The sequence below is a fragment of the Orbicella faveolata genome, unplaced genomic scaffold (genome assembly GCF_042242905.1).
Source record: "Orbicella faveolata isolate gen_17 unplaced genomic scaffold, um_ofav_v1 contig_25, whole genome shotgun sequence".
Classification (NCBI taxonomy): Eukaryota; Metazoa; Cnidaria; class Anthozoa; order Scleractinia; family Merulinidae; genus Orbicella; species Orbicella faveolata.
The window spans coordinates 29,825,001-29,837,107 of NW_028301553.1; the positions used below are offsets into that span (position 1 = coordinate 29,825,001).

At 40.2% G+C, this 12,107-nt stretch overlaps 2 protein-coding genes across 3 annotated transcripts in view; one reads left to right on the forward strand and one right to left on the reverse strand.

The window, feature by feature from the left end:
• Window positions 1–3,226, forward strand: part of LOC110049854 (uncharacterized) — a 58,557-nt gene extending 55,331 nt beyond the window's left edge. For both annotated transcript variants that reach the window (XM_089293166.1, XM_089293167.1), the window contains one exon: window positions 1–3,226. This exon is cut by the window's left edge and continues 2,640 nt beyond it. In XM_089293166.1, coding sequence (XP_089149292.1) covers window positions 1–368 — 368 coding nt within the window. In that variant the 3' untranslated portion in view covers window positions 369–3,226.
• Window positions 3,227–4,995: 1,769 nt separating this feature from the next.
• On the reverse strand, window positions 4,996–9,165 carry LOC110054658 (uncharacterized). Its single transcript, XM_089293179.1, has 4 exons — window positions 8,488–9,165; window positions 7,745–7,870; window positions 7,028–7,148; window positions 4,996–5,805 (listed from the first exon to the last, which is right to left on the reverse strand). Exons 1-4 carry the CDS (start codon window positions 8,576–8,578, stop codon window positions 5,631–5,633), a joined length of 513 nt encoding a protein of 170 aa, XP_089149305.1. The 5' UTR covers window positions 8,579–9,165; the 3' UTR covers window positions 4,996–5,630.
• Window positions 9,166–12,107: the final 2,942 nt, after the last annotated feature.

The window sequence follows — 12,107 nt, forward strand, 5'->3', positions numbered from 1 at the left end:
TTGTTGGAAACCACAACAGCGATATATACTGCGATGATATCCACTGTACCAAAGAGGGCTGCGACAAAAGGAGATGTAGCAGACCAAGTTGGAAAACAGAACCGAAGTACTTTTCCATCGACAGCCATACGGTCAGAAAGGACACAGTTATGCTCCCTGCTGGGGGGTACGTGGTTATCAATTTCCTATCTGATAATCCTGGTTACTGGTTTCTTCACTGCCACATAGAGGTGCACCAGCTCGAGGGGATGGCAATGATTGTCGATGAGACTGGAGGCCAGCCGATCCAGCCACCGCCAGGGATGAACAAGTGTGGCGACGTCGAGATAAGTGTCGAAAAGTTTCGCTCGTACAGGTCCAATATGTGATCTCGTGACTGAATCGAGGAAGGTCTTAGCCTTCTCAGCAGCTGTTGATATCAAGCAAAACTAGCAATGAGTCAGTAATTAGAAACCACTTTGCGAAAACTCGCCTGCTGCTAGCCTTACTTCTGTAACTCTTTAAAGTTCACCACTAAACATTGGCCAAAACTGATCATACGGTACGATTTGGAGTGGGCAATATCAGACGATAGAATGACCAAAGTCTATCAGTCCATTCTTTTTCAGCGAAAGTACTAATGAAACATAGCTTTCTCCTACAGTTTTTTTTTTAGATGAAACTAAAATAATTCACCGCTCAATATGGTTTATAACCTGTAGATAGCACGACGAAGTAAGTTTTAGGCTGAAAACTGCGGTAAACTTCGGTACAGTAAAAAATTAGCGGTAAGCGACTCTGAGGTTTCAAAATTGTGAAGAAAAGATGAGGTTTCATCTCTTGTTTCCTATGTTTTGAAAAGTAAAATAGTTGAGATTGAAACAGAAACTGTTAGTACAGATATAAATTTCATTTTAACTCAAAAGGATACCTTGATGGAAAAAAAAATACAAAAGCTTCAAGCGCACTGTAGCGGATGGAAAATTCAGCAAATGAATTCATACGTTTTCAGTTTGAGGTATGCGACAACGAGAAAAATTGGCTGGTGAAAGTATAGATAATAGAAAGTTGATGTTAGAAGCCTGATAGTTGCCCCTGGAAATTTTATGTTCTAAAATACTACATATTGTGAAACCTCTCTTTTGGGTCAACTTTATTCAGGGGAAGCCTACATTGTATTTGAGGGGACACAAACTTCGGTCCCTAAAGAATGTTCATATAATCTTTGCCTCTGTTACCTCTATTAAAGGAATGCAAAAACGTTTGGATGTTCAATGTTCGGACACTTTTTATGTCACTTCGGACAAATTTTGGACAAGCATGTCGGACATTTTGCTGAAACTTAGCTAAAGTAAATTTACCGCAACAAAACACGAATTATACTGGAAAAATATATATAAGGTTTTACAGATACACCGAGGAGAAAATAACGAATACTCTATCAAGCCATTACATATCTCATGCCGTGGCTCAATTAGAGTTTGCTCTTTGAAGGAAACTAAGAGCTTCGTTGCTACTTAAAAGTGTTACAATGTACTGTAAATAATTGGGACGCTAAAATATTATGGACAGTTTTATATTAAAACACTTTTTTATTCAAAATTGAAATTGTCCGAAATCTTTTGCAAGTAATGTGCCTCTATTTGATTCAGAATTAAGCATTTTAGACTGCAATAAGACATTCCGACTGATACTCGGTATGTAGTAGGTAGCATTTTGATAAGAATGCGTAAAAAAATTTGGTATTTACCTTGCGCGTGGTTTTAAGGTCTTGAATTTTGTACTATATACTCATTTTCATTTCCAAAAATTTTAGTTCTAACATGGCTCGATCGTATTGGAGTAATTTTAGCTTCTGGATTTAACTACCAAACTGGAGGAAAAGGGAGTAAGTACTCTGAAAGCAAGAAATAACTCCGACATATGGGCCATTTTCAATCCAAAATTTTTATAAAGACTTTAGGGTTGAAAGAGTAGCCTTTACTCACGGGACAAAGTTTCAGATTCCAGATTCAGAAAATAATCTTCCTCCTCTGTGAGAACATTAAAAAAATTCAAAATTGCTACTTTGGAAACCTAGTTTGGTAAAATTATGGGATAATGCATCTACGAATAACTATTAATTGTGGTGTTAATTTTATCGTACATATCAGCAATGTATGTAGGAAAGCTAGCCACAGAATAGGAGTGGTAAGGAGGTCGAGGAACCTCATACCAACTGAGGCCAACTGACATCTCTATAAGGTAGCTATCCTCCCTCATTTAATATATTGCCACTTAGTGTGGCATTTTGGTGGGGCCAACGACACTCGTAGATTAGAAAGAGTACAGGAGCGAGAGGTGCAGTGGCCTCATGGTTTGTGCGCTAGTCTTCGGATCGAGCGGTCCGAGTTCGAGTCCTGGCCGGGGACATTGTGTTGTGTTCTTGGGCAAGACACTTTACTCTCACAGTGCCTCTCTCCGCCCAGGTGTATAAATGGGTACCGGCGAACTTCATGCTGGGGCTAACCTTGCGATGGACTATCATCCCATCCAGGGGGGAGTAGAAATACTCCTAGTCGCCCCGTGCTACAGAAACCGGGATACCCTCCGGCCTGATGAGCCACTTGGCTCGTATGTAGACTTAGCCTTACCTAGCTTTGTATAATAGGAAACTAAGAGACTTGTGCATATTATTGTATAAAGTTAAACATAACTAGTGCCCGCAGATATTTAGGGCCAAGACGCCGGAGTAAGGCTATTGAGTGAAGAAAGATGGGCTCCCAGCCTTAAGCAGTTCGAGACCCTGATACGCAGACTTGATTTAAGTAACATCCTTGAGGGCTGCAGTGGCTGCCATCTGTGTGTGATTCATTATTTCTTAAAAATTATTTTATTCATTATTTTAGATAGAGTTTTTAGCAGTATGTAATTTGTATTTTAGTCTTTCTTAGTCGATTTTTAATAGAGCGTACGCACTCACGTGTCTAGCAGCCATGCAAATTTATTGGAACAAAAGAATTGTTTACAAACGAAAAGAGTTGAACGCCCACAGGGTTGGTTTCGTACACCAACATGGCCGCCGTTTCATTGTTTTAGAGTACCAATATGGCTGCCATGACGTCATATGCATAAGCTCCACAGACCCATTTGTATTTTAGCTGGTATTTTAGAGTTATTAAAATTATTTGGTGGTGTGCTGAGTGTTGAAAAAATGATAACGACTAAATCCCACATGTGAGGATATCATTAATTTTTTATCTACACGCATATGCGATATCATTTTTGATATCATTTTTGTCCCTTTAACTGCACTTAAATTAGTTAGTGTATGATCCAAACATCAGTGGATCCTCTTCAGAGGTCTTCGCAAATTTTCCGGAAGTTGTCGGAAATCTTCGGAAAATCACCAAAAACGCCGTTATATATTGTGAGAGTTTTATATAAATAGAAGATAATATGGTCGCTTGAAGATACGAAATTTCTCTTCTCATGTGAATAAATATTTCACTTCTTCGCTGCGCGTACTCGTGAAATATTTTTCAACACTGGAAGATGAATTTTGTATCTCTACGTGGCCATCCTCTATATCTTAGGTGTCCCCTATGAGCAGCGGGATTTTCCTCTACTTGATTTTAATTGCACGTTAATATAGTGCCATGAAGGTGTGGAAAAGGACGGCATGCTTTCTTTCCTTGGCACCGAACTACTTAACCTTGTTCCTCGGGTTGAAATCAAGATTTCTGTGAAACGAACAAACACAGGTATCACAGTCATGTAGACAATCCCTACCGAAGGCTATTGACAGCAATGCTTAATCGCGCACACCGATTATAATTCCCCTGGACGTATTTCTCTGCAGAGTGTGATCATTTAAAGAAAGCCCAGAACGTTTGAATAATTCCACCATTAGCACTTCCGTCCTTTCAAGAGTCGTTAATTAGTATAGCAGGCTTATCAGGCGCCCAAAGAACCAAGACCCATTGCTACTGCACCTTAATTACTAAAAACAGGAATTTTCAACGAGAAATGCAGAGAAATGATACACTGGCCTTCCCTTTTCGATTCATGTTGTCTTCAATCAACCATACGTGAGCAGAGAGCAACACAAGCTCTCTAAACTCAGTGGCGGATCCAGACCTTGCACCAAGTGGTGGGGGGGGGGGGGGGGGGGAAAGAGTAGTTTTGTTTTGCTTGCCCTGCCGGCTTTTCTTCCTTCTGTCATTTCTTCTTTTATTACCCAAAATAAGGGGGGGGGGGGGGGCAGGCTCCCCTAGATCCGCCACTGAAACTTGTACCTTCTCCCAAAACCTCTGCTTTAAAAGTCGAGGCAATGTGTTCTATCCTCAGTATAAAATCGCACGAAACAGATGCTTTACAAATACGTGAAAATTTGCCTCATCGAAGTTTCATTTTCTCGGCCGAAAAGAACGCTGCGGCTGTTTTCAGCTGGGAGTGATGTCACTTTTCGTTGGATAATTTCTGAAGTGTTTCCACTCCTCTGGGATAAAGACATAATAGAACGCAACAGATTGAAATGAGAATGTGTAGCTACCTCTTACTAACCGAGTTCGAGGGACGTACTGCAAGTTACGGACCGAGTTTTCTCCCCTTCGATATATTTCCCGCGCGCTTCGCGCTTGGGCCATAAAAAAGCGAGGATCAGTAACTTACAGTACGGACCGAGAAAACGAGGTTAGTAAAATATTTATTATATCTCTACTGTGTGTCTGACGGGCTCAGGAACGATTTCTATTCACGTGGAACGGCTTCAAATTTTTGACGCACCTCGAAAGCAAAACGAGTCAATTTGAAATCGTTTTTAAGTTGTTAGCACACTTTAATACACAATTCACAGTAAAAGAAATTTTTTACTTGCTATAAAAGTTATGAACACTTGGCGATAAATCACAAAACAGTTTAGAAACAAAACCAACTTTAAATTTTAGCGGGCCGCACAGGAGAGTACAGTCCGCTAAATTGACCAATCACAGCGCGCGTACTAACTAAGAGATATAATAAAGGATGTTACACGACTGCGCAAAGATATGAATTTTATTTTTAAATAGTAAGAACAATATCACCACTTATAATCCATCAAATATTTTCGCTCGCGCGCGATTGGTCTAAACACCTCACGTGACCGAATATTCCCCAGCTAAAACTGGGGAATATCCGAGAATATTCCCCAATTTTCAAAACTGCGCGCGTTGCGAAAAAGATTTCAAGCTCACAGTTTTCCTCGAGCTACGCTCTCGGAAAACTGTTCGCTGCTCGGAACAGGAAATGTCCCCGGACAAATATCCGAGCATATTTTCGCGCCAAATGGAGGCTATTGTTTATATAATCATAGCACTGCAATAATAAAGCCAATCTATTTTTGTTTATGATTACTGTCCGCAATCCGGCGTAATCTTTTTTCGCTAATGATATCTTGTTGTAGTTCCTTTTTGCTTTAGGGCTATAATCACCCCTCTGACATCTTTCTACCTTTTTTTAAATTTAACGTTTGACGAAGTTCCCTTTGGTTCAAGGTAACTTTGGGCATCGGGAATAAGAAATGATAAATGGTATCTTCTAGATTCATTAGACTAAGAAAACGTGTTTTTCTATAGTTCGTATATCCAGATTCTTTATCGATTTCGTGGCGCCCACATCGACAGCAGGAAATTCTACATCTGCGCACTGACTCTTAGTTGTGACTCTCCAAAATCTTTTAACGTCGTTCTACTCGATTGTAACGAGCCTCTACTATTTGCCATGCGCTGTAGCTGGAAGACTCGACTTTCCAGGTTAAGCATCTTTTCGTTTGACATAGTTCGCAGTCTCTTGCTTGTGTCTAAGGAGCTGCAGAGAGAAAAATAAGCATCCGATATTTAACAAGTGGAACCGCGAGGGAAGCGAGTGGTTAACATGTTTTATGGTGACATTTCTAGGTTATATAAAAATGTTACCATAGCTGTGTACGTAAGATATTGCGTGCGCGTCACAGAGCGCAAGTCAACTGATTCCGTCTGCTAAGGGTTCGAATTTAACCCTAAATATCCCAGTTGACATTCACAATGATTCGGTTTTCGTTAATTAGAAATGTCGCATTAATTTTTGAAGTGTTTGAGTTGTTAGGGTCTTTGAGTTGCTGTTCTTCAGCGAGATGGAGTAGGAGCTTAGTAAGGGTGGGGAGGGGGAGGGAGACAGGAAGAGGGTTAAGAGCTCTCAAGAAGGAAACATTTGCTCTATTTCACTATTACAGAGCTCGTTTTGTATTTTTTGTTTTTGATGTATGCTTCAAGGCTTGTGACTGAAGAAATTCTTTTCCGTCCCACCTCGTTATGTTAAGAGAATTCAACCAGACGCAACCCAAACACTTAAGGCTAGTTCCACTAGCGCATAAGCATAACCATAAAGCCTGGTTTTCACCAGCGACCAAAGCACAAGCGCAAACTTGACGCAGGCATAAGCACAAGCGCAAGCACAAGCACATGCATCAAAATTATTCCTTTTTCTTGTGCTTGCGTTCATGCTTGCGTTGGCGCTGCAACAAGTGAAAACGAAACAACGTTCAGGCGTAACACAAGCACAAGGATATTTACCACACGCGGTTATGTTTGGCCAATGAAAACGCTGGATACAGATTAACTCGCACCCAAACAGTTTTCTAAAATGACGGAAGGTAACCGGATGATTTTGCTTGTGCTTGTGTTTGCGTCCAATTTCGTTTTCATTAGGTCATCTCTATTGCTTGCGTTTGGGCTTGCCCTTGTGCTTGAGCTTGTGCTTGCGTCGCTAGTGAAAATCAGGCTTAAGCCGACATATGCAAAAGCAGTATCATGTTGATAATTAGTGCCTTTATTTATGATAATTTCTTAACAAAAGGCGCTACTTAACATCACTCCACTGCGTCTGGGTATGTTGCCTATGCTTATACTTGTGCGCTAGTGGAAGGAAAAAGAGGCCACCAAATATCGTTATGAACACAATGAGCAAAGAGTTATGATGCGAATTTTACAGCATTTCGGTCTTCAGACTGAAAGAATACATCAAGTGGCGTAAAATGTTTCTTTTCACTTACCTTGCCCTTGGTTTTCTGGAGTTTGTTCCTTTGACAAAGAAGATGACGACAAGCACTGCTGTCATGATGGACATCACAGCAATTGATACCACAACGACCACACCAATCTGGGTTTGCATATCTGTTGAAAGAAACAACAGAAAAGTCTCACAACTTGACACGGTAAAGGGATTCTGGAGTGGAACGCTAATGTCACTGAATAGCAATCTGCAGCAGGCTTTGAGCGGTGATCGAAACAAGATAGTACTCCTAAGGTCAGGGGCTTCCTAAGGTCTGTTAATACGGCCATGATGATGTAATCCATAGTAAGAACAAATTTCTGAAAACTACCGAGTGAGCAATCCACAGTTTTATGCATATAATGGGCAAACGAGCTAGCGAAGGCAGACACGCTCGAACGAACAAACGAACCAACGAGCACTTCGGCACACGCAAGAACGAACAATCGACTCGTTCTCACCTTGGCAACGAACGAAGGAACGAACGAAGAAATAGAGAAACAAACCAATGAACGAACAAACGAACGAATGAACGAATGAACGAAAAACTTGACGGACAAACGAAAGAACGAACGAAGAAACAAACAAACAAACGAACAAACAAACGAACGAACGAATGAGCGAACAAACGAACGAACAAACGAACGGACAAAAGAATGAACAAACGAACGCACAATTCAAACGAAGGAACGAACGTGACCAACGTTCTCGATCTCACCTTGGCAAGGTGTACGGTTACAGCTCTGTGTCTGTAGCGTTGTGTTACACGATTCACATGTCCTGTTTCTCATCCGAACTCCTTCATCACATGTTTTAGCACACGCACTCCACTCGGACCATTCACCTGCAGCAGGAAAACAAATCACAGAATTAAAAGCATGACAAGACTTAGTTGAAATTAAGAATATTTCAGTACCCAATTTTATTGCTGACAGGCTGTCTGTTTACAAAACTATTAAAATTTTACAACAAGGTCACGCTACCATTTGTCGCTACACCGCGCATTTTCATTACAAAGCCTTGTTAAAAGATCACTCTGTCTATGTCAATTTTATTTGTAAAAGAAAACACAGTAAACTGCAAGTTATTTGCCGAAAAAAAAAAGATTTATCAATATTTGTTAGCAGTTGTCAGCAACTGTTACTTTTCCTTTACCTATAAAATTGATAAACGAGTTTATGATTAAGTATCAACCAATATTTGCCTCAAATTATTTACATGATGTAGTGGATCAACACACCATGTGGTGATATGTCCATATTTTCCGCTTTCCGTTTCCTGTTAAATTTCGACCGACAACGTCTTGCTAGACCTTCCAAACCGTTCAAACAGTAACTTGAATGAACAATTCAGTTTTATACGGGTGAATGAAGTCGCCGAGATTCCGATTGTTTGACTTTGCGTGGCTTCAATTCATTTATTTAGCAGTGTATTAAAGTTCAGATATGGTGGATATGGTACCTGAATGAGACGAAGCCACTAACATCAAACTCGGAGCGAATAAGGTGAGTAGCGTCGTCATGAGCTCAAGCATCGCTACCTCTGTGACCATGTGGGTTTTAAAACGTCAAATAAACCGAAACAAGGCAGAACCAACAACAAACTTTAGCCGCAGAAACTCCGAATTATCGAGGAAAGGACAAAATCGCTGGCAGGCGGCTACTACTTGCTCACCAAATATTCGACACCAACCGTGAAAATACTGGAACTCGCTTGTGTCTACTTCCCATCTTTGAAAGCTTCTCACGGAACTCAAGCGTTGTTTGCCATCCTTGAAGGTTCTCGACAAGTCAACCGTTATTATGAATGGATGAGACCGTTATGCTAATTCTAGAGTTTGTCGGAAACATCATTATGCAAATAATTTGAGCTGTCAGTAATCCCACGACCATTTTCATAGAGTCACGCGATACGGATCGTAATTTGACTTACTGTGAAAACGGACAAGCAAGAGGATTTCAGCCACGAGCCAAGTTCCTTTAAGCTTTACTGAAGTGCGAACAGCGGCGCTTAGCGAAGGAAACAAGGTTTCGCATGACGGCGTTTTCACTGACGCCATAAACAATATGACCTACTTAAACCGTACGATCATCTGCCCACAGTCTATTTTGTCTTGAGTACGTCGAGCAAACAAAAATATTAACCAGTGATGGATCCCGACCTTGAGCTAGGGAGGGGGGTGGGAAGGGAGGGGGATGGGTTTGCTCGCCCTGCCGGCTTTTTTTTTTTTTTAACCCAAAATAAGGTTGCGGGGGGGGGGGGGGGGGCTCCCGCAGGGGCAAAACAATAAACGCTTGTGGAAAGACTGACTACAAAAGGCCTTACAGCCTAAATAAAATTATAAACACTGTACGTTTGTATTAGCTGCGTTAGGACAATTTTGTCAGATAAAGTAGACCATCGTTCAATAATATAACCTTCATCTCTATCACCCTACTTTTGAAAACAACAACAACAACAACAACAACAACAACAACAACAACAACGACAACAACTACAACTTGAACACTTTCTAGCACATCTTGTGGGCGATATGCTAGCCGAGGGGAACCTTGGCCATATACTAGGTCGTTCATACTAATTAGAGGTTTTTCGAAAACATTTTAAAGTTATTTCTTTTTACGATAGCATTAGAATTAGGACTTTTTACAGCCATCGGTTACCATGGTGATGTGCATGAAGTTGTGCCTGAACATGGTGACATACAAATGATAGGACTCCAGTCCCAAAATTTTTATCCTTAATTAGCAGTTGACCAAGTTTTTTCAGGTCTGATGTTTTAGCTAGCGATACTTAGCATCGTTTAGTCCACAGCTAAAGTACTATGAATACTGAGCTTTTTAAAAGTTGTGTGTATAACTGTGATGATCAGTCATGTCTTCATAGCTGCGTGCTATCTTGGTCAAGGTTAGAACCTTCCTAATATTTCAAGAGCAAGTTTGTAGATTTCCACTATACTGATTTGAAAAATTCAAGTGAATACCCAGACCATCATTTGGTCTCATCGCGTAGGCTTGACGTTTTCATCTGACAATAACGTTAATTGAAATAGCTGTGCGTCAAACGGATTTTACACCTTTCAAAACCTTACTCGACAAAGTGTCACTCAATGCAAACGTAAGCCTGCGTCGGAATGGCAATGGTATATTGTTGGCTAGCCCGCCGTTCAGAACGGCGAAAAAGACCATGGGTGATCGCGCGTTTATGGTTGCAGCCCCAGTCTTGTTGAACAGCCTTCCCTTGTCAATGAGGCAAGCTACGAACGTTAACACTTTTAAGCGTTTAGTTAAGTCTCATTTGTTCTCTAAGGCCTTTTGTTAAGATTTTATTGCAAGACCAATTCTCGAATATATTATAGGATTTTATGCCTTAAATTTTAAGATGCGTTGGTAGTCTTCATTCTCAATTTGTAATTTGTACGAATTTATCTAATTGTAATGCGATTTTGACTATCTTTATAGAAAAAGCGCAATGTAAGTAATAAATGTTATTGTTATTGTCATTGCTGTATACCATGCCATAGAAAATGCTCGACTTAATATATTACCCAACTGCAGCGAATACCGTCCAAACAACAGTACAAATATACAGCGATATTGTACAGTTATTTGTACAGTAGAAAACCTGTTTGCCGGACAGGTCGGCGCGCGCACGTAAAACTGTTACACTCTCCCTCTTTTTATGATACATTTATTGCCTACAGCAGTCTCTTATTAGATGTTTTGGTGTTTAGTTATCGCCTTATAGTTTTACTCGCTGTCTGAATTTTGACAAGCCCGTACGGCACAACTCGTAAAATTATACAGCGATACTACACACCAAAACACCTAGTAAGATATAATTATGTATTACACTCAACCTTATCGTGCGCCGCGTGTAGGTCACATTGAGTTTGTTGGCCGCTGGATATTCTATGGCATGGTATAATATAGTTATCCTTTAAGGCTCGATATTGGTATCATGGTTTACCGCTCGAAAGCGTTGCATACCTATATGTAGTATTTTTTTCGTCTTTGAAACCCCTATTCTAACTAAACCCATCAGAATTTGACCACTAAAAAGTCAACTTTCATCCAAGGTTTTTGAGCAATATATACATTCAAAAAGGTTGCTGATCATCTTTCGTTTGCAACCAACACTTTATAGTATTGGTTGTGTACAAAATTAAATAAAATTACATTTTCTTATGAAGGGAGCCCCATCAGTCTCCGCTGATGTGAGTCTGGTGCTGGTCACAATCACACTTTTTCTTTCCGTTTTAACGAAGGACGTAGGTGTTTTAGCTGTTTGTTTTACACTCTTTATATATTCTAACATGCCTCCGAGGCTTTCAGGACAAACTCAGTTCTATATTTGGTGGTATTTTCTTTGTATTCAAGTCACTTTTGGAAATTGAGGGACATAAGAAACTTTAAAAAAATTGCAATTTGTTCTGAAAGCCTCCAGCCAAGTTAAAATATTGTTATATCGAACGTTGTCCATTGACTGATCCTCTCACCAAAACTGCTTTTTTTAAAGATGATTTCCAGTCCGTAGTGCGCCCTCTCGAGAGTTTGTTTGCGTTTTTTGTTTTGTTTCATGAAAGACATTACAAAATGTGAACATTTTGCAACTACTTACATGAAGTAAATTCCAAGTTTCAAAACAACGCCATTATGGATGCGAAGCGGTCGAAGCTTTATGCTTCGTTCTTTCTCATATCACTTGGCGAAACAACTTGGCAGCTGTAAAAATCAATGAAGCTGTTGGAAAACAAATTTGAAAGCCCTCAAAGATAAGGTATGTGGTTCGTAATGAATAACATCGATTCGCATTCCATCGAGTGAGATTTAAAATGTTGCCTCTTAATTTTCTAAAATGACTAAAATGTTGTTATTTCCTTTATGGTTGATAGAGCGTGAATGTACAGTGGAATCCCGATTTTTCGAACCTCCAAGGGAAACGAAAACTGGTTCGGAAAATCGGATAGTTCGAGAAACCAGGGGTAAAATGACAGCATTTGACTGAGGAGGGAAAACGACTTTTGGTTCGAGTTATCGGGAGGTTCGAAAAAATGAGGGTTCGAGAAATCGGGAGTCCAC